We start from the raw sequence: 24,078 nt of genomic DNA on the forward strand, positions 1-24,078 counted from the left end.
GGATACCGGAGGAAAAGAGGAGAATTGGTTGGGGATGATCGCAGGATGGAGAGATAAGCAGGGGACAGTTGATCGATAGTCGTTGTCGAGTACGGAGGGAAAAGTTAAGATTTCCCCACCGTACAGTTCGAAAAACCGCGTGTTTTGCGTCGCCAAGTAATTCCGGACAAAAAGTATAGTCCGAAGAGCCGAAAAATATATCTGGCTGAGTGGTTAGTGAAGCCGATACGTAGTTCCGGCTTCCGAAGAACCCTGTGATATCCCCTACGATCTGCAACTCTGCGGCTGTCAAGCGTTACGGCAACGAGCGAAGATGGGTGTATAGCTGCCGGGATTTTACCGATCAACGAAGAAGCGCGACGAGCCTATCACATGGACGGCGCCGCATATTGCTATAACGGCAGGATTTATCGCTGCACTACCACACGGTCATCATGGTCAAGTCTATCCCGGTAACCCAGCGTCTACGAAATTCCCAATAAATTAGAACCAGTCAATTAGCACAGTCATCGAAGCCTGTTCTTCTCCTCACTCCCTTCGTTCTTCATCATCATCAATGGGCCCCAACTTGTGACATCGAGCGCTGCACCAATAGAACGGTAATAAAGTTTTCATGCATGGAATTTTCTATTCTTTTATATAATTAAGAGCCACTAGTCCTTTTCATTTCTTTCTTTGACGCTTCTGGTGGTTCCGCTTCGTTTCGGGTAAGTTGTCGGGTTGTACGAGTCCTCCGAAGGTCGGTTGCCGACCCTGAGATTAAGTTATATTGAGCTAGCTGGGTTGAGTGTGAAAACCGATACTTATAATGTCCGGTAGCCAAGAGCGTATGCCGATCCTGAGGCAGTGAAGAGGGGAGTCTCCGCATTCCTGTGTGTGTCCTCTACCCGCTAGTTACACGTATATAATGTTTATAATTGACATACATACGATTTTCAGCACAAAATTGTATAGCATTACGAAGTGAGTCGCGTTTAATTGGATATTATCGTATATAAATACTTATATAGTCGTAACGCTTAGAATTATTCCTAATCACGTATATCGCCCCAAAATAGTGCCTACATGCCAATTTTGCGCATCAAGTGCGATTTATCAACATGTATATCTGTACGTACTGCAGATTTTTATTTTTTATATACATATGAAAATGCTAGCTGGGGTATGATGCCAACTATCAAACCACACGGAATATCCTCGCTCGAGAAGATTATAGGCCTTACAGTACCAGTAAACGTCCGAATCGGCACTTGAAGCAGAATTTAGTAGCCGAGAGGCGTGCTAGCAAGTTTTGACGAAATTCAATGGATGTATTTTGATGGACGACGAAACCTATGTGAAAATGGATTTTAAGTAACTTCCTGGTCAAAAATTTTACATTACAATTGGGCGTGGTGATGTGCTGGGTATGAAATGGAGAGAGTTACCTGGAAGGAGCATCAAACTTAGCTCTGGGTCTCTCAAGCTCCCACCTGGCGCCTCCACGCAGATCTAAGTCAAATGATGACGGTCGATGGCCTTACCCGGAAAAGCTTCATGTACTTACTGAAGCAGCTAAGCTAGGAGGTGCGAACTAGAGCGCCTGTTCTCCAGATGAGGGGCGGCTCACACAGCTTCTGTCTCGTAACGGGCGGCTGAATATGAAATGCTGTATCCCGCAAGCTATACCTAAGATGGCAGACCCATCAGCGGGATGTAGGTATCGCGACCCCGGTGAGGTAGTATACCGAAAACTCAATTACCACGAACAACGTACAAAGAAATTCAGGACGGAGCAATCGGTATAGGACACGGCAAGGGACAAGGAAACGATTAAGGGATAACGATTGGAAACTTGGTACCTGGAATGTCCGAACTCTCCATGAACCGGCACGGGCTGGCTTGCTTGCTCGAGAGCTGCATCAACTCGGAGTGGAGATCGCTGCTATTCAGGAAGTTCGGTGGCCAAATTCCGGAGAAAGGGAGTTCCGTGCAGTAGACCATATTGCAGGCACTTCTTTCAAGTACCACATCTACTACGGTTTCGTAGTGTTGGCAAAACAAAAGCTACGAGTTATCCGGTGGAAGCCCGTAGATAACCGTATATGCGTGTTGAGGATTAAGGGCAAATTCTTCAACTATAGCCTAAACAACTTATACGCACCGACAAATGATAAATCCGATGATGCTAAAAACGAGTTTTACGACAGGCTTGAGAGGACCTATGGAAAGAGCCCAAAACACGACGTGAAAATCATCATTTGAGATGCAAACGCGCAGATCGGGATCGACGAATTCTTCCGTCCAGTTATTGGAAGACATAGCCTTCATCTGTCGACCAATGATAACGGTCTGAGGCTCGTAAATTTTGCCGCGGCCAGAGGGATGGCCATCTGTAGCACCTACTTTCCACGTTTGAATATTCGGAAACACACCTGGAGGCATCCAAATGGAGACTCTAGCTCTCAGATCGATCATGTCTTGATTGGCGGTCGACACTTTTCGGATGTTATCGATGTACGGTCTTTTCGTGGACCAAATATCGACTCTGACCACTATCTCGTAGTGAGTAAGATTCGCGCAATGCTGTCGAACACGGCGAAAGCTCGCACTGAGAGGACGCTGCGTTTCAACATCCAGCGGTTAACGGCAGACGGCGTAGCAGTGGAGTACACCAGGAAGCTTGACCAGCGAATCGCAGAACAGCAGGTAGAAGAAGAAGATATAAATGGGCTGCGGAGGAACATCCATGGTGCCATCCAAACAGCAGCGAGAGAGGTGGTAGGCACGACGCGTGGAAGACAGCGTAACAGCTGGTTTGATGCCGAATGCCAGAGAGTGACAGATGAAAAGAACCAGGCCAGGAGTCGCATGCTCATTGCGGCAACGCGTCAAAACAGAGAGAGATACAGAGAGACTAGAGCTGCGGAAAAAAGAATCCATCGTCTAAAGAAACGCGAGTACGAGGAGCACGTGCTCGCCGGCGCAGAAGAGCGATACGCCAGCAATGACACACGGAGTTTCTATAAAACGGTGAGATGCAGGAATTTTGCCATGCCTGTGATGTGCAATGATAGTGCTGGCAACCTGCTTACCGAAAAAAACGGCGGTAGCAGCCAGGTGGAAGGAGCACTTTCAGACACTATTGAATGGAGAGGTAAATGCGGAGATTAGCAGGGACAGGATAGAAATTGTAAGCGATGGTCAAGCTGTGGAGCCACCAACACAGGAGGAGGTTAAGAAGGCAATCAGTAAGCTGAAAAACGGTAAGGCTGCTGGGAAGGACGGTATCCCGGCTGAACTTCTAAAAGCGGGGAGCGAGCGGCTGTACGAAGCAATCCACCGGATCATTGTCAGGATCTGGGAGGAAGAACAAATGCCGGAGGAGTGGTTGGTTGGCCTCATATGTCCAATTTTCAAAAAGGGACATTGAATGGAGTGTAAAAACTATCGAGGAATTACATTGCTCAATTCTGCCTACAAGGTGCTTTCCCGTATCCTGTTCTACAGACTGAGACCGTTAGCGGAGTCCTTCGTCGGCGAGTACCAAGCTGGTTTTCGTGAGGGTCGCTCCACGACGGATCAGATGTTTACCCTGCGTCAGTTGCTAGACAAGTTCCGGGAGTACAACTTGCAGCCACACCATCTGTTTGTGGACTTTAAAACGGCGTACGATTCAGTTAAACGAAATGAGCTGTGACAGGTAATGCTAGAACATGGTTTTCCGACGACACTAGTTACGCTGATTCGTGCGACGCTGGACGGATCCAAATCATGCGTTAGAATAGCGGGTGAGATCTCAGCTGCTTTCGTGACGTTGGATGGACTGAAGCAAGGGGATACACTCTCTAACCTGCTATTCAACATTGCCTTGGAAGGTGCATTACGAAGGGCAAACGTGGAAAGGAATGGAACTATCATCACAAAATCTCACATGCTTCTTGGTTTTGCGGATGACGTCGATATCATCGGAATCAACCGTAGAGCAGTGGAAGAGGCCTTCAGGCCCTTTAAAAGGGAAGCTGCGAGATTGGGACTTACCATTAATACCGCCAAAACGAAGTACATGGTTGCTGGTAGGGAACGTGGGAACCCAAGTGGTGTTGGTGCCGAGGTGGAGTTAGATGGGGAACGATATGAAGTAGTGGAGGAATTTATATACCTTGGTACACTCGTGACATGTGACAATGATGTAAGCCGCGAAGTGAAACGACGAGTTGCAGCCGCGAATCGGGCTTTCTATGGAGTAGCCAGCTGAAGTCCCGTAGTTTGCAAATTCGCACAAAACTGGCGCTCTACAGAACACTAATCCTCCCGGTGGCCCTCTATGGACACAAATCATGGACGCTAAAGGAAGCTGATCGGCGAGTGCTTGTGGTTTTTGAGCGTAAAATTCTACGATCTATACTTGGTGGTAAAATGGAAAATGGAGTGTGGCGCAGACGCATGAATCACGAACTGTACCAAGTATACGAATATGCTGATATAGTGAAGGTAGCGCAATGTGGCAGGCTGCGGTGGGCTGGACACGTGGCCAGAATGCCCGATGAAAGAATAGCCAAAACTATTTTCAGCAGAGAACCAGGAAGAGGCCGTAGACTCCGAGGCAGACCCCGCACCCGGTGGGTGTGTGCTGTCGAAGACGATGCACGTTCAGCTGGTGTTCGTGGGGATTGGAGAACGGCAGCCCAGGACCGACGGTACTGGAGGACCATAATTCGTTCGGCGCAGGATCGGTAACGGACCGTTGCCACTAAAGTAAGTAAGATGTGCCAGGCAAATATAAGTTCGTGTTTACTGAAAAATTTGCAAAGAAGGTCATGAATTGGCAAGGAACATGCAGCTGTGGACTGAAGACTGATACTTTCATCACTTCCTCAACGATGACATTAAGTTTATGCTTGGAAGAATGTTTGAAGAAACGGATTTTGCCATTTTTCGAAAACATAAGGGTAACGTTATATTCTGGCCTGATTTGTTTCGTTGGCATTACTCTGAAATGGTGTTAGAGTGGTATGTAGCTAATGATGTCGATTTTGTGTCAAAAGAGATGTGCCCTCCAAATTGTCCGGAGCTTCGACCCATTGAAAAATTTTTAACAACTGTCAAACAACGACTTCGGAGAAGTGGGGGGACACTCAACAGTGCTAAAGAAATACGTTTAAAGTGAAAAAAAGGTGATTCAGTCGCATCTTCAACTGTTGAGTTCAATTAAGAATAAAGTTCGATATTTTATCAGAATCAGAGAAATGCAATAATGTAATACTTTGAAACTTATACCTGAATAAAAATACGGCAATTTAGTTATTATAGGGTTTTTCTGCGCCACTCCAGTCCCGAGTTATAAATTTTTCTATGCGTCCAAATTAGCCAGGCATTAGTATTTTCGCGAATGATTGTAAGGTGACCAACGCAACAGGTAAAAGTAGCACTTCAACGAATACCTGAATGCACAAGCAGCAATTTAAGTTTTATTACGTTCCTTTAGCGGTTCTTCTGACCAATTTCATAAAACCGCTAATAAAACTATGGGCACAGCTAGAACCTTCTGATGACCGCTAAAAAACTATTTAAAAACCAAAAGGCCCACTCTTCAGAAGGTTTTCATATGTAACCTCTTGATGAGTCAGGCCATAAGTTCAAGTAGATTTACTACGCTTTGCAGAAAGCAGCAATAAAACCTATTATGCTTTTCGTTGCTTGACAACAACCGCCATAATCTAATGAAGCTTTTCGCTTTGTTCGACAAAGCTATAAAGATTAACGCTTGCTGGGTTAAATGCTAAATTGTCTGGGTAAGCTTTATTAACTTTGCATCCAATTTATTTATTGTTTTCAACGGTTCTCCAAAGTTATTCAGTATGTTCAAATACACATTTTTCCTGAAGAACCAAGCCTTAGAGTGAGTTTTAATCACTTTAATTAGGTTTTACTAGGTATTTTGGGTTGCATTGGGTAAAATGGATTATTCTTGCATTTCGCATAGTATGGAATGGATGGGATCTGATCATCATTATTATTCTTCTAATGTTCATTTCATAGGCGGCAAATAAGTTTTTATACTGTTTTATTGTCGTTTAACACGATTTTTAGCATAATAGGTCAGAATGGACATTTTCCCAAGGTCTGCACAAGATGAGACTCTCATCAATCGATTCTTTGCATTTTTTACATAGAAACAGGTATCTTGTAACATTCCAAACTAGTGACTTTAATTAATTGGGATTACAAGCTTGTTTTTACCCATTGTCCTCTGCATCAATCCATAAATCGATGAAAATGAGGGTGAAATTAAATAAGTTACGATTAAAATTATTTCTACCTTAGATATATTCATTATATTACGTTCAATGGCAGTAATATTTATGCGTTATCTCTTCGTTATCGATGAAAATATCTGATTTGAATACAGAATATGACGAAGAGAATTCGCTGAACACTTGGGGTAGTGCCTTGAGATATGGAGCTGTGCATCAAGCTATTTCCACTTTTGTTGTGTAAGTTGGATAGCACTCGGCACAAAGAACACATGCATTTTTTGTAAACAACTGCTGTCAGTTCATGGTAGATAAAGCAAAATTTTGTATAGGTACGACGAAGTGAAATTTCCGTATGACGAACCGGCACTAGAACATATAAATTTATTTCACTAAAAGTTCCGAAATATTTTATCTGTTTGGATAGGTGTACATGGTCAGGTATTGTGCGAAAAATTTGAGTACTTGTGGATAAAACTCGAAATTAATATGTTAATATATTATGACGAAGGGGGTGCGTTACCCTACTTGGACAGAGTGTTAAAAAAATCTTTCCTAAATCTGAAATTCGCTTGTACCGCTCAATCTTCTGTAGAAATTATCTTTCCGGCACGCTGTGTGTAATACGGAAATAGAATGGCGTGATAAAGTTACTGTCATTGTAGACGGTAACGGGTCGCTTCTATCCTTTTACTGCGACTTCGCTTGATGACCCGCGGGAATGCTACCCATTTTTGTCGCAGCGTGATTCAAAGTAATTAAGGAAGACCTTTATATTGCCGTACTTCTCCGGCGCCGAGTTCCGGATCGGCGGCACGATGTAAGGCATCGACTGCCGGGACCTTGGACGCCAGCAGCTGCAAGTAGCAGTCCAGCAGCAGTTTGAAAGGAAGTAAAACGATGAGGAAATCAATTTGCCTTCCTTTGTGGCATTTGGGTTTCGAATTAAAAATCGACTGTACTCCGCTGTGGAACATTTTGCGCTTTTGTTTTGTCATTGTCATTGTAAATTGTAAAATAATTAATGGAATTAGTGGCGGGAGCGATAAATAATGAAACTACACCGTTTAAAATATGACGCACTAACAAATTATCGGTCATCGCTTTGAAACATTGCTATTGGATAAGAATTTTAAAGTACGTTATTGTTCCCCAGCAGTATAAGCGTTAATATTAAATGATAAAAATTATACAGATTCGAAAATTATCTAAAATACTCACTTATTGCATAGATGTGGCACATCGTAGTGATGCTCGGAGTTGGACCGAGGAAACGGGACCGAGTTTTTCAGCGAGTTGTTCTGGTGATGTGATCCGCCACCAGGATGCGACTGCTGCCCGGTTAGCATTCCGTGGTGTTGTGATTGCTGCTGCTGCTGCTGCTGTTGCTGTTGATGCTGCAGGAGATGATGCTGAGACGTTGGCTGACTTGCGGTGACGTGGTGCGGTGTTAGGGGATATTCGTAATTAATGGCCACTGTATTCTGCGTCAAATCGGGCTGAAAATGGGTTAATTTCTTGCTCTCGGTAGGGAAGTACTCGGATGGCATTTCTGGAAAGACACAAAGGGCGGGAGTGTTCTTAGTTGGCTATGAAAGATTCATCGAAGAAATGAGACCGACTGTTAGATGATACGTCTTCAGGGTTGCGACTATCAAGGAAGCCTGCCGGTGCCGGATAGAACTAATTAGGCTACTAATTTCATTGCGTGCGGTGGATAGCACTGGAACCAGTCGGGGTGGCAACCAGATGGTAGATCTAGAGCCAGCTCAGATGAGGGGATGAAACAACCGTACACTGGTTGCTGAGGAGAATTGGGTTGTAAGATGTTGCAGGCAAAAGTGGCGTCTTTTTGAATATTTTCAACCAATTAGATGCAGATTAGAGTTGGGAAAAAGTTTTCCCAAAGCCATTAGCTTTAAAATCCCACCGTTGGATCTAATGGACGCATTCAGCGGAAAAGGAGTTGATTGTCAATGCTATTGGCCTAATGTAATCCTAGCCAGGAGATAGCGCGAATAGATGAAGGGGAAAAACTTCGTGATTGAACTTTGTTAATTTCCTGTGATTGCGGGTAGTATCGTTTAAATGAGTTTTAAGTTTATCCAATTGTTGTAAATTACCGCGGCAAAAAATGGTTGCACAATAGCTTGTGAACCTATTGTTACCAATTGATTTTTATTGAAAGTTTCGAAACTTGTTAAATGGTTTGTATAGGAACCGATTTTTATAATAGTTCTTAATTACAAGCTCGATTATCTGGCATGCTAACAGCACCAACTTCAGCTTACCAATGTCACTGACATTACCTTTGTCTATGTAGCATCATCTTACTGGGCATGCTACATTCAATGGTTCAATAAGTATTTAATCGAAATCAATTTCCTTACATCACGCAATGCATAGCTTATAAGGTATAATGAAGGATATACAATTCGCTTATAAATTAATCGTAATGCAGAATTCGCATCACTCTGAAAGCTAAATTGCATACCGCGAGCAACACGCAATATTCGGATTCCATTCCATTACGGAAACCGAGCATGATCGTATAATCCAAGACTCCGCGGGGGTTTTATAGCACCCTGAACTCGTCATCTGGTGTGTCCGGTCATTTGTTGTCGGCCGAGCCAGCTGAACTAAATGTGACTTTTCTTCGCAGCGTGCATAAATTATTAATGGGCTTTATCTATGCTAATTTGCGAAACATTGCCGGTTCCATTTCGATGCCGTGGGAAGCTTTCTAAAGTGATTGTAAATGGACAGTCTTTTACGACTATGGTTGAATTAGATTCGAAAAGGCGATCGGAGTGCGTCTCTTTAAGGCTAAACGGAATTAATGATATTGGGATTCCTAATGTACTGTTGATTACTTTTTAAGTGGGCGCGATAAAAATTATTGGTTCGATTTTCAAGAGCGCCAAGCTGGCGGACGGAGCCCGAATTAATCTTATTAATGCCTTCGATGGTCGTTAAGCTTTCGTGTCGATTTGAGTTTTGTAGAATGAAACGTTGTCAACCATGCAAACAATTTTGTTTTCCAAAGTATAACGCCGGTAAAACCATACCATGAATGGCACAATCATTCGTTTGACCGAGCAAACCGCCTAACAGCATTAATAATCCGTTTGATTGATAATTGGGTAGCTCTGATTGAGCGATCAATCACGCATTGAATTGCTTGATTCGAACTTAGGAATTCGCTGATAAGACAGCTGGTAAGCCATTAGTCAACTCCGAATGAAATATGGAAGGATTTGAAACCGTTTTTAAACAACGGACACGAGAGTGTTTTCAACGTCCACTTCACTTTCGAGTAGATATTACAAACATGCATACTTTGACAATTGCTATTCCAAAAATAGCAATGGCCGTAGAGCGGACAGTTGACTCAGCACCATTAATTTCGGGCCGATACCACTCAGCAACCGCACCGGTCAAATTGGCACGGCCCCGCACCGGTTCGCCGTAAGACAAATTGCCCTTTAATGCTGTCAGTAAAACTCTCTTAAGTCTGCTAGCAGGTCGACGTCGATGACATATGTTCTACTTAAAATAGGCGAGTACACTGTGCAAAACTGTTCACTGTCAGAAGATATGCTAATATTTAGCTGTTCATGATTTATGGCGCCAGTAGTGGATGTGTACGTTGAACGAACCGCAGTCAAGCTTATGCTCAAGAGAATGATGTTGCTGAGTTCATATAGAGTGTGCGGAAGTGTTTGATCTATGACAGGTAGGACTGGAATGGTGGTCGTCGAGCGAAATGTAATTTAGATTGAAAGTTTTCTGTACAGGGATACCTCGATATAAGACAACCTCGTTATAAAACAACCTCGATATAAGATAATTCGATATAATACAATTTTTACCTCGATATAAGACAAATCCCTTTGACATAGCTGTAACGATACCAGAGCTAATTTTCCATACCAAAATCGGCGCCATGAAAATGTTCATTATTTCAAAATAAGCCTAAAAATTGCAAAAAAAAACTAATAGCTCAAACAATAATAAATAGCTCAAAAAACGTAAACACACAGCACAGAGCAAAATTGGCGATGCAAAAATTCAAATTTTACAAATTGTCTTATATCGAGGTTTCCCTGTATTTGGTTTAATTGTTGTACGAAGAATAACGATTAAAATTATAAAAACAATGAAAATTACAATAAATAGAAAATAAGACCAAACATATATGTGACTTAATTTAAATGTTAATTTTCTGATAACACCAGATAAGTTCGTGAAGGCCCGGGATTCAACATTTCCGTGCTTAACTCGATGCGTTCGATCGGACAGGTAATGAAGTGGTTTCTAGAGTCACAAGTTATCTAAACGTTAAGCAAAATTCATTGGAAACTCGCGCTCTGGAAGATGCCAATTCTCCCGGTGGTACTCTACGGCCATTAAGTGTGGACAGTGGGCTGGCCACGTAGCAAGAATGCCAGATGAGAGATAAGCGAAAACAATATTCAGCAGTGAACCCGACAGAGGCCGTCGACTTCGAGACAGAATGTTCACTGTTGACGAGGATGCTAGAACAGCGGGTGTTAGAGGTAACTGAAGAGTGGCAGCTCAAGACCGAGAGGCGTGGAGACGACTCCACTCCTAAATTCGATAAGCGGATTGTCACCGAAAAAATACATGTGTCCCTCACCGACCCAACGTTTCGTGCTATGGTGTTAAAGTCGTCAGCGTAACCTGGAGGTTCGACCATTCTCGAAACAACCGTACACTTCCGTCGATACTCGATCCCCTTAAGGGTATTCGTATTACACGCTGAAGGGCGTTGAAACAGACAGCGAGAATTATGGAGTAACCGATTCGATACATAACACAATAACAACTATTAAGAGTTAAATTATAGCTAAAAGGCTGTGTTTAACTGCCTTCTGCTTAATTTCAAGAAAGAATCCAAAGTACTAATCAATTAGTGGGACATAGCTAATGTATGAACTTTGATAACCACACCAGCCTCTAGCATTGAACAGCAAGAACGAAAATGTATGGCCTATTCTCAATCCTTTTTTTTTTGACTCAAAGAAATTCGAGGGAATGTACGAAACACACACGCGTAACGCGTCACACGATTCAATGAACGTTGATTGATTGCGTAATTTTGTTTGGATATTCTAGTGGTACGCCGCCTATGAGTTTCATTGTAAGGACTGTATCGAAAAGTCTTTAGCAACATCTATTCGTGAATAAAAATGAGATACGATTATTATTTCAATTTTTGTTTTCGGTTTATTGTAGATCAGTACGGCTTGAAACAATAACATGGCTTACATTAGTCAAAATATTAAGTTCTAAAGAATGAGCGCACTTTTCATGAAACTCCTCCCAGCAAATTCTGCACACTAGCTTTTGTGCATTTCCTGGATGCTGTTGTTCATTTTTTCTTGAATTCTTCCATGCTTTGGGAAACTGTTCCTTCCCTCTTGAAGATCCTCTTCACAATCGACCAGTAAGGTTCAATTGATCGGAGCTCTGGACAATTTAGCGGGTTGATGTTTTTCTCGACGAATTTGATAGTATTATCTGAAAAGCACTATAGTACAGCCTTAGCGCAATGTGCAGATGCCAAATTCGGCCAAAAGAGAGGAGGAGACTGATACTATTTGTAGAGGGGCCACAATCTTTTTTACAATTATGCATCTTGGTAAATTTGAGCATTTAGTGCACACTTTGTGAAGAAAATGCGCATCCCATACCACAAGTACAAATAGCTTACCATACTAAAACCTTCTGCCCAAATTTTTCCAGTGCAATCGTACTGTCGGTATCGGCCACCATCTCGTCCACCGATTTTGTGTAGAATTTCGGCCCTGGAAGGGCTTTTGAATCCTGTTTGACATAAGTTTCGTCGTCCATATAGATGCACTTGTTGCCGTTGTCTATTATCCATTTAAATTACCGTACCCTTATTTAGGCTCGAGATTGTTGCTCTCCAGATGTCTAAAACACCTTATGCTTCTTGCATGTCTTTACGGACGTTCTTGCCTTGATTCACTGAATTATCGCAATACTTGTTTTAGGTATTTTAGCCAAATAAAGCGTTGTTACCAATCGGTGTCGTTTAATATGAGTTATTACTTTAGAATCTACCAGGGGCTATCTGGAACTAGGTTTTCGTCCGGAACGAGGCAGATCCTTCAAGGATAACTCTTTTCCTTATCTATCGATGATATTTTTACGCTTGTGTGGTGCACTTTAAATCGCTTTGCGATTTGGTTGATAGAAAACACCGTTTTCAGTGCACCAAGTGTGCAGATTTTTTTTTCTGATTTCAAGATCAATCCGCTATGCACGAAAAGTAAAAAAATTATCCAAACAAATCGATGCACAACTTTTTTTAGATAGTTAAACAACCTTTTGCTTGCACGCACATAAAAATTACTTTACCCATTTTTGAGTAAAATCATTTTGAAAGTTGCTAATTACTTTTCGATACAGTCCTTAGTGGTAGAGGCTTTGATGAAGCCTGTCTGGTACTGATCTATGAACAGAAGTGGAAATATAAATCCAGGCATGTACATGCTACACTTGTACAGATACAACCGAATATGGCTATTTTTTTGTACGAAAACACACGAGTGCACACGAAAGCAAACGCAGGAAAAGAAGCGTTCAGCTCATGTTGCTGTTTTTTCTTTCTATGCGAATACCCTCAAAATAAAACAAAATCGAAAGAGATACTGTTCTTATTTTGTGGACGTCGCATTGTTCTGTGCTATTAACCTCGTAGTTAACGGTAGGCAGTTTTTTGCTGAGGTTTTTTAAATGGAGTTGTTTCACGATAGTAGCATTAAAATTTGTTGCTCTTCTCATGGATGACAACTCTCATGATTTCGGTAGTTTTTCCTCCTCTTAGATCTTGCAAATAAGTCAGTAGATTTCTAATACCTGGCTCATCTACGTCAATTTCCTTTCCGCTTCTGCTTGTTGCATTTCACTCCGCTTTTTGTTGTACATTTTGTTACTACAACCTATTTGTAACTATAATCAGTGATAAATAGGTTATTGTACATGAGACGGAGAAGGAGACGCAACGAAAGTTAACGTCGGACAGCCTACAAACGACAACAGCGTGCCGGCTCCCGATCTCGGAGTGATCCGGCGAGAAATTCGTCAGCTGATGAATAATAGAGCCTACAGCTCTACACAAATTGCCAAGAACCGCTAGCAACAGCGCTTCATTGTATAATCTCTTGGATTTACGAGGAGGAGAAACAACCGGAGGAGTGGATGGAAGGTGTAGTCTGTCCCATCTATAAAAAGAGCGACCAACTAGATTGCTGCAATCATTGTGGCATCACGTTGGTCAACGCCACCTACATGGTGCTACCAGGTTATGCTGCGTCATCTATCCCCAATGGCAAGAGAATTCATAGGGCAGTACCTATCAGGTTGACTTTATGGGGGCCCGTCCTACTACGGTTCAAATTTTTACTTTCCGACAAATCCTCCAGAAATGTCGAGAGTACAACATGCCCACGCATCATATTTTAGTGAATCCCAGAGCAGCTAAGGTTCCAGTTGAACGCGAACAGCTAAAGCAGATAATGCACGAGTACGGTTTTCCGGACGAACTGACGCGGCTGATCAAAGCCTGAGAGAGATTCGCGAAGAGGAAAAAATCTAACATCAAATGCAGCCAGAACGATCTGTCAAATGCAGCCAGTTGTTATCGCAAATCGCGGGTCGCAAATGGAAAAGTAATGATAATTCACATACGTTTTTTGCTGATGGTTTTTAGAAAAACCCACACTTGGGATTGAATTAGTATTATTTTTCTTTATTGTAAATTATCTTTTTTGCAAAAACTGAAATACCCGTGGACCAATTAGCACTAAAATATGTCCTTATAAAACACACATTTTACACGTCCAATGAGGAGTCCACGCAAAAGTTTGATTTATTTGGCCGAAAATGAAAGCAAACGTAATGGGAAGAAGAAGAACAGCAAAAGCATGAGAAAAAGAAAACCGTCTTCGCGACTCTCTTTCAGATCAAAGGTACTCTGGAGCGAGTGATGTGCTACGTGCGCATTTCGGGACACTCTCGAGTCCTTTCGAATCACGCAGAGGCTTGCGGCAAGAGGATGGACTGATGTCCTGTATGTTATTCAATATCGCTATTGAAGGTGTGATCCGGCGAGCCGGCTTCGAAACGAGATGAACAATCTTTAACAAGAGTAGCCAACTCCTAGCCTTCGCAGACGACCTCGACATCATTACCTTGGGACGCTAGAGGCAATCTACGCCAGACTTAAAACGGAGGCTAGGAGGATATGGTTACAAATCAATGCGTCGAAAACCAAATATATGGTAGGAAGAGGTTCCAGAGAAAGCAACGTTTGCGTCCCGTGGACGGTGACTATTGACGGCGATGAACCACTTCCAGTTGATGGGCTCGTATATTTGGGATCTCTGGTCACCGCCGACACAAACAGGAGTAATCCAATGACGCATTCAACTTGGAAATCGAGCCTATTTTCCCTCCGCAAGACGCTTTGATCAAAGAGCATACGGCGTTGCACAAAACTGACGGCGTATAAAACGCTAATCAGACCGGTAGTCCTCAACGGAATTGAGACAGTAACTTTGCTTACGGAAGATATACGTGCACTTGCCGTATTTGAACGAAAGGTGTCGCGGACTATTTTTGGTGGAGTACAAACGGAAAGCGGAGAGTGGCGGAGGCGTATGAATCACAAGCTACAGGCACTGCTTGGAGAGATCCCCATCGTATACCTGGCGAAAGTTGGGGGACAACGCTGTGCTGGCCCCGTCGCAAAGATGCCGGACGACTGTGCAGTAAAATCCGTTCTCTTCAAGAAACTCACTGGCACCAGGAATAGGGGGTCCAACGTGCTAGGGCTCAGCCAGACCGACTACAATGGAGAGGAATTCTTGATACGGCAAGAGTCACTCCGGCTCTAGACTAGTAAACGTACGTACCTAACTTTACATGATGACGTGTGCTATTTAGAATCGCCTTTCACGAGTTCGTCAAATTGTTGCTATCATTTGTCGATCAGGCTTATGCCGTGCTCTGAAAATAATCTCAATTCGCTGTGTTTTATTGGCAAAGCGCAGAAGACGAATCGATTTACTCTCTTTGTTGGATCATGGATGTTACTTTCTCTGACAAGCCTTGAGATTTTTTTCTTTTGCAGTGGTTTGCTGCTTTGCTCTACCTCCGAATGAGGATTAGGTTTATTACATCTTTCTTTTTCTGCCACAGCACCACCGAATGTATGCTCTTCAAGTCATGGAGCAAATCGTTTCAGTCCATATAATTCCCTGCCTGATGTTCTCTTTGGCATACAGAGCAGATGGTCTCAGGCCTCCAGTGTATTAAGAAAAGATTAGCTCTGCCTGAGTTGTGCTCTTTCTGTGCAAAATGAGTTGTAAGAGAAAACAATATTCATGCATCATTCGGAGCAAACGGTTGAACAGAACACAAGAGCATTGGTCGTTTAGTTAATGCCACTACATATCTAATTTGATGAATGTTTCTTGTAGCATTTTTCTCAGATTTCCGATGGTTATCTTTAAATTAAAATCGGTTGGGGGAATTATGGGGAAAACAGCGATTTATTGATAAAATCCAACATAACGGCCAAATCCAATATGGCCGCCAATTTTTTTCACTTCATTTATAAGCCCTATTTCTTTCTTTACAAAACCGTGTCATTTGTAGTTTGTTTCATAGCAAAATTTGGAAATATCACAATAATTATATGAAAATTGTGAACCTTGCTACAGATAAATGGTTGTTTTATTCAGTTAATGCCATTGTACACCTAATTTTATGAATGTTTCTTGTAGCATTTTTTCTCAGCTTTCTACTGATGGTCTTAAAATGAAAATCGGTTGGGGGACACATGGCGAAAATGGCAATTTATTGATAAAATTCAATATGACGAACAAATCCAAGATGGCCACCAAAAAAATTCTTTTTCTCCATTTTCCTTACAGAATCGGGTGATTTTTAGTTCGTTCATTGCAAATTTATGAAATATCACATGATATTGATCTCAAGGTTTACTGAAAATTTAACTTTTTTTGAAACTATTAGGCCCTATTTCGACATATTAAAAATGTAATTCTCATTTTTTGACCATTTTCAACCAATTAAGTGCAAAAGTTCCAACATTTGCAGACCACGAGTAGTGAAGACAGTAGTGGCCCCATTTCAACGAGAATTACTCAGTGCAATAGTCATCAATCGATTACCAGTACGAATACATCGATTAGTGTACTAAAGTAGAAGTTTCGTTGCGAACATTTCGATAACCAAGTTGTCGCAACCATCCAAGGCAAATCAATTTTGTGAAAGCAGCTTAGGTGAACTTATTTGATAAATTACTCAAGTAGCAACAATTTTATCTAGAGAATAAAGTGGAATAACATCTTTATCTGAAAACGATTACCTCAAGTAAAGCACAATATAAACATTAATAATGGTAGCTGGCTTTCCTTGGCTACCTTCACCCGGTGTATAAAATTTCCCCTTGCGCTAAAGGAACTGACAGCGTCTATTCATCCTTAAAAAAGAAGGAAACAATCTCTGCCACCTTGCTTGCGTTTCCACTGCGACTCTCTAAGTGCTGCCGTCTCCGGTTCACGACGGAACAGGTTGCAGTGGAGTGGGCTCAGTTGCAGATCGACATATCGAATATATTCCGCTTAATTGAATTTCACCGTTATCGAGTGGAGCGAAGCAAACAAACATCATGCTGCTGTGCCGGTCGGTGTCGGGGGCGGGTGAGTAAAATCAAGAACCTTCTTAATACGATACTGTCACGGAAAAGTGAAGGATACTTTCACGTCTTGCGATGCCAGTACCATCAGCATCGGGTCGGAAGTGACAGCTGAACTGAAACAGAGAGCAAGCGAAACGTACACACGCACGTACGCAAACATTTGCCAAGCGGAAACGAACCGACCGACCGACGCGTGTGTGGGACGACCGAACGGTGGGAGGTAGTATCACGGAAGGAAAGCTCCAGCGTCATATATCATTTTCCAATCATTATCATTACATCGAGTCATAGGTACTCGTTTTTGCTTTTGCTGTCTCTTATCACATTCGATAATAACGTGGTTTGGGTGGCACCTCCGTGTGTATGTAGAACAAATAAAACGTGCTTGTGGACATACAAATGAAGGGTAAACATGGAACGAGTACAATTGTTTTTTTTTTGGATAACACCCGAGTGAGTGTCGAATAAATTTTTCAACAAACTTTTTCTCGAATGTTAGTTTTCGTTTGGTGATGCATGATAACTCAGTATCATGTAGAGTTTGCGTAACAGCATAAATTGCAACTGTGTACGTATAGATGAACGTTGTGCTTGAGAATAGCATGGATTTGACAACATTTCAACCAATCGATCGTTTACTTAGTTTAACCTTAGCTGCCATATAAATGCTTAGAACGAAAGTCGTTTCTATGAAGAGGCTTTTACTTTTCTAGATTGATGAAGATCGAGAATCCATTGGATGGTGTCACGTCAAACACATAAATTGATGAAGCTGTTGGTTTAACTGTCCAAATATAAACTGGTTGCATCACCGTCGTTTTTCTTCCAAAACACAGGCACAAGAAAAACATTCTTATAGGCATCTCGAAGTGTCGTAAACATGAAGAGTTGTGACGTAACACGCCTTTACTGGAAGCTGTTTATCGAATTTCCACTGGAACAAGGTGCCAGCTGCCGTCCCTCTCGGATCGATGTTATTGTTTTCTTTTCGCTACCTTTTCACTGCTACTGCTCACTTCCCCCGATGGGTTGGGGATCCAATACACCGGCATCTATCAAATCACATCATCTTCAATTTTCCGGATTACGACCTCGCGTGCACGCTCCGTCAGCTCACGGGTGCCAGCTAAGAAGCTGTAAGAGTTCCAACGCTTGCAGCATTGGAAATTAGATAAGGATATAGAAGCCATCAGTCCCGCAGAAAGTCACGACCAAGAACAAGCGGAGACAGACAGTTTCGTGACAGAATTATCTCCGTTCCAATTGTCGGGACGAAGTTTCACCCGGTGCAGTAGCGTGCGTTTTCAACTAAAAAAGATTTTGCTGAAAGTCTGTAGAGTTCTTGGAAAGCAATTCAACAAAAAAGAAAGAACAGCAACTTATAGTTTTTTTTGCTCATTTCTTTGCGGCTTGACTGAGACGAGCAAAAGTGGGGCGTAAAGTTTTCTGACAACTGGCAAACGTAACACCATGAACAGGGAAATGGAAATGAATGTACAGAAAAGTACATCCGACGGGGAAATGTCAAATTCACATTTCGAGACTCAATTAAGGACGGGCAAACTTTTGTTTCCTGGTACAATGAACTGATTATATCGTGACGAAGTGGCAAGTGATGCAAGTGGTAATATTTTTCGTTGAAATTGGGTATTCTCTGTGGCTTATTTTGGTTTAGGGTTTGGTTACATTTGACCATAAGAATATAATTGATATTTTTTTAGTCATGTCTGTTTGAACAATTTTATTCCTAATTTTATGGACCAACTATGACAACGACCTTCTACTGTGCATCAGTAAATGACTGATGTACCGTTCACTTTTTCACCACATCGTAAATGCTCCATCCAAAATACACACCATTAGCAACTTAGGAAGATGAGAAAATTGCTGATTAAAGATTTCAATGAAGAAACCAATCAGCCGCGCCGCGGCGGTAGTGGCATTCATCGAGTCATAATCAAGTTATTGTACATCTATACGTCTGTATTTTAGCGAAAAGTTGAGTATAGCCTTGTCGTCACTTGGATTCAGCAGGTTTTCTTCAAACCGAACGAACGAGGAAATGAGAAGGCTGATAGGTTTCTTCGGCGAGCTTGCTTATTAATCCTTTCATCAGAGCACCGACGCGTGTATCGTTGAAAACTAGAAAATTGCTATGTGCGTGAAACTTCTCCATTTAATCAGCGACTAAGTGGGCATCTTTGGCAGGCTAATTTCCCGCTTGTGTGCCGATGAGCAATGTTATCAGCACGGTTGATGGAGTATAATTGCATGTATCAACATTGTTGCTCATCAGTGTGGATTTCAAAGTAGCTCAGATTGACGGCTTTGACTGCTTTGAATGCGGTGTACCGGGAATAGTTGCAGCTGGAAGCCAACGGGATCTGAGATCATTAAAGAGGTTCAAAACTGTCAAACTCTAAGACACTGCTGATGGATGTGTTAATTTATCACTCGTCTAAACCAGATGTTGACTTCAATCCGAGGAATTCTATCTTTGGAATAGGTCATCTTGACTTCTTTTTGCTTGCTCGATTGGGGTTGATTTCGTAAGTAACAATGTGACTTTTATGCTGTCAAGTGAACAAAAAAAATGCTGTCAAGTTTTTATCACTAAAACACTAGAAATTTACGAACAAGAAATTTGGCTTATTGATGAGATAGAACATAATTCTTGCGACTTTTCTTGGGATCAATTTGTTCTTATCAGCTAGAAGAGAAAGAGCAAGAGAGTTATTAGCACGATCGCACGATGATCGATATCGGCAAAATTATATTCACCACTGACCCATCATATCGCGTTCAATACGAGGGCAGTGGCAGATGAAATTCGATCGCGATAGATATCGCACCGTAATAAAAATAGCTCTCCAAATAAAATAGTGTCGTCACTAAGAAAATTGTTATGTCTTATACAATCGCTCGCGGCCAATAAAATCTCAGTTTGAACAACAGGGAAATTTCGATATGAGGCCAAACATATATAGAGTCGCTCAATGGTAGGTGGGACTGCAACCCACCCTCTCTCAGTTGGTAGGGTAATCAACCTATTTTGGACCCCATCAGCAGCTGTACATAATTTGGGCAGTTGCATTTGATTTTGCTGTAAGTGTCCAAATTATGTACAGCTGCTGAGCGGGTCCAAAATACGTTGGTTACCCTACTCAAGTGTTTTTGCAATTAAACAATACTTATAATTAATATTTTTTGATGAAGGGACGGTATGACCGCATTTCATGGTCAAGACTAAAAACATGAGATTAGTCTATTTCATAGGAACGGGCCCTTTTCCCGAAAACCCGCGCTGAGAATCGCAGCTAACACGCTGACAGACAAACAACGTCACGTGTAGTACCTTGCAAGTCGTATGGCCCTGTATAGTGTCGTCGTCCTGCCAGTAAAAACAAGTTAGATTTAAACTTCTCGGTCGGTGGTTATCTACAGTAAATGGAGGAAGAGGCACAATTTGTGTCTAAAACCCAACTAGACGCGTCGCAATTTTAATAAGTGGCTTTTGCAGTCTCCTTTTGGACCGCCTCTATGGTTCAGAGGTACAAGTACTAGTGAACCACATGCCCTGGCGGGTGTTGTGGGTTCGATTCCGATTATAATCTCAGATTATAGCTTGGTTCGACCCATGCACCATCCAGCATTGGACAAAAGGTAGGGGTCAAAACGGCTACTTGTTAAGCATAGCCACCAATACCCCCCCACCCTCACCTTTCCGCTCTTTCCCCTCCTTCTCCAAAAGATTTTCATTTCTTTCCCCTACCGTCCCTTCATCAATTGTAAGCTGAAAGCTAAAACAGACTGTGTGCCCGCTTATTGTTTAGAGATCTGCTCGACAAAAAAAAAGCCTTGGGTTTAAACATTTTTCTAAGACTTGACTCTTCTTTATCGAAAGACTTCACAGCCGGCTATTGAAGTACATGACAGTTACGGGGCTAGTGCAACAATCCTACTGATTTTATCTAGCAGCACCGCCTAGCTGGACAAATATATTAGTATTGGAAAAGGCGGTAACAAATTATTATACAATATTTTTCTTACTTACTAAAGTAGAAAAATATATAAAATTAAGACCAAACAGACACAATAAGTATTTATATAGCAGTATGAAGTGGATGCCATTTGCAAATTATATGGACGTGCTTTGAAAATTGAGTCTGCTGGCTTCAGGCGGAGGTTTCAAATCGTCAACTCGCAGTAAAGTTAGGCTCCATTGAATCATACAGTTTCGGCAATCGATCTGGAGTTCCATAGGAAAGTGACTTAAGACCATTACTGTTCCTTATATATGTTTTCTATGACGTCAGTTTATTGATACTGCCTGGTTGCAAGTTGCTATGCGCTGACGATAGTATTCATCGCTATGCGATTCGCTGAAGACTGCAACAGTAAGTAAGTAAGTAATATTCTATCGATAAATTTGCTGGATGATGTCGCTTGCCCGACCTTTTTATGAATGTTTTTAAATGCTCAATTATCACCTTCACTTGCAGTAAAAGGAGGTTTATTAGAGACGCGTTGAGGTACCTACTCTGCCCAAGTAACCAGTAAGCACTAAACACTAGTCCTTGGACAACATTATATAAGCATACAGAACTATGATTAAAAGCATATTTTTCTTTATATACTTCTGTAGAACTCACATAATGCTAAAAAGGCGAAATAGCGGGTTGTTAAAATGCTACGCCACAAGCATCCATTAAGCATTATCAGTGTTTGTTTGAGGCTTAAACGAAACGTCATTTTGTCTACATTATCGACGTATCGAAAAAGTATCGATGGCATATCGTTTGCTTGTTATGGTAAATAAAAATAGATTTGGTCGGGATTTAAAAAACTAAAAAAGCAAGCGATTTTTTTTGCTGCATCTCAAGGGGAGAAGGATAAACAACAGAACCATTTTTGGAAAAGCTGAATAATCTTACCACCTAGACAGGGCTCGAACCGGGAGTTAGTCATGCAACCTCATTCGTTTCCTTGCACCTTTGCTATCTAAACCATAGCGGATGTGATTGAGTTAGGTGAAATTAGTCGTATTTAAATCTTGGTGATATTCCCTCTCATATCATAGCTACTTGTCCTGCATTACCAATAGGGTAGAAAAAGACGGCAACCGTCAGATGGAAGAGGGCACAAATAGTGGCCGCAGAATAGCAAAATAAGAAGTCAAGTACAAGCCGTTGATCAACACTTACGGCTCGTTTTAATGCAATTGACTAAATGCATTATATTGTTACGTTATATGCGCATATATTGCTTTCTTTAATGCTGATTTACGTTAATGCTTCTATGCATCAACAATGTTAATATTCGTTTTATAAGCATTAAGATTGCTAATATACAAAAGTTTGGCACTTGGGATGCAGAATTATTTCCAATATACGGTTTTAGATTAATGCTTATGGTTACTTGGGTGGTCGGACCCTGTGTGTAGTTAAAAAATGTGTGTGTTGTTCTTACATAATAATGTGTGTACATTGTTTACATAATGTTGAATCGAGCGAATCTAGCAACAATTCTTATGGGAGATTAACAGGGGGATCTGCTGATTCGTCGGTAGATGCGTAAAACAACATCTGTTAAAATGTTTATTGGATGATAGTGCAAATTATCCATAGGAAGATTTGAATCTGCATTTAGATTTAACCGAGAAAAGCCCATGAGCAACCCGTATTAAAGTTGAATCAGCTAGAAAGACTATGGTCAACGCATATTAAGGTTGATCGGAAGAAGTCCATTGCCAACATATATTGAAATTGGGCCAGGAAAAGCTCATGGCCAAAGTATATTAAGATAGAGCAGGCAAACGGCAATGGCCAACGGGTATTAAAGATGATCCAGGAAAAGGTCATGGTCAATGCAAAATTAGGATTGAGCGAGGGAAAATCCATGACCAAACCATATTGATATTGAGTTGAGAAAAGCCTATAGCAAACATTTGTTAGGGTTGAGTCGGGAAAAACCCTGCGCCAACACTTATAAAGATAAGTCTAATGCCAATCTTTACCACAATAGATCAAAATAATGGTCGCAGTGGTCAAACTTTCCGACAAAACAAGGCCAATATTGTTTTGAAAACACTAAAACTTTGGATAGTTAGAATAGATGTGGTACTGGCTTTTGGTCACGGGTTTCGTGCGAAAATATTTATATTTCGTTTATTGTCGACGTTTCGAAGGGTATCCCTTCATCCTCAGGACAGAACGTATGCAAATATTTTCTTTGTCAACGTATTTGCATACGTTCTGTCCTGAGGATGAAGGGATACCCTTCGAAACGTCGACAATAAACGAAATATAAATATTTTCGCACGAAACCCGTGACCAAAAGCCAGTACCACATCTATAACAAAACCAACGGTCGTTTTTATTATCATCGATAGTTAGAATATCATGACCATTCACTTCAGGATGGCAAGGTTCAAAGACGTATAATATCAATGACAAGATATGGTAGATAATGGGACGATTATGTGTGTCCTGACAAAGATTTTAGGACAAGTAATATTTTCTCTTTTAGGTCGTCACATTACAAAACGGAGAACAATTTCTCTATAGTATATATATATTTGAGTTAGCGAATATCGATATAATAAACAAGAATAATTTGACAATAATGCATATAATGTATAATTGACCTGGAATATTATCCCATTGAACTGTTAATTTTATCCCGGGGGAGGATGTGGCATCCTGGTATTTATACCATATTAGAATGTGTAATGTGTGTTGTTTACACATTATATGGGTACCGGACTACCGGACCGCGTAACTGACACAAAGTATCGGAGTCGGTTGACAACTTCCCGTGTAAATGGGAGCTAAAGTTAATCGTGCAGATAACGAACCACAGGCCTGCAATATGATGGTGAACCACATTGGCGATACAATGGTAAAATTGCAGCGCAATATATGGATTTTCGGGTGGAATTCCAAAGGCAAGTATGGATTTGCTTCACTGGCGTTTGTTTTGTGAATTTGTTTGCACTATGAGTTGTTTCAGGACAGAGCTTGCTTAAACACTTGGTGACTGCATTCTTGCTGGGCGGAATAATTT

At 41.5% G+C, this 24,078-nt stretch overlaps 1 protein-coding gene across 1 annotated transcript in view; it reads right to left on the reverse strand.

Annotated features, from left to right (window-relative positions):
- Window positions 1-24,078, reverse strand: part of LOC128742688 (netrin receptor unc-5-like) — a 297,884-nt gene that overhangs the window by 23,872 nt on the left and 249,934 nt on the right. The window contains exon 9 of the mRNA XM_053839127.1: window positions 7,458-7,788. Within this exon, the coding sequence (XP_053695102.1) occupies window positions 7,458-7,788 (331 nt within the window). The remainder of the gene's footprint in view (window positions 1-7,457; window positions 7,789-24,078) is intronic.

The sequence above is a fragment of the Sabethes cyaneus genome, chromosome 3 (genome assembly GCF_943734655.1).
Source record: "Sabethes cyaneus chromosome 3, idSabCyanKW18_F2, whole genome shotgun sequence".
NCBI lineage: Eukaryota > Metazoa > Arthropoda > Insecta > Diptera > Culicidae > Sabethes > Sabethes cyaneus.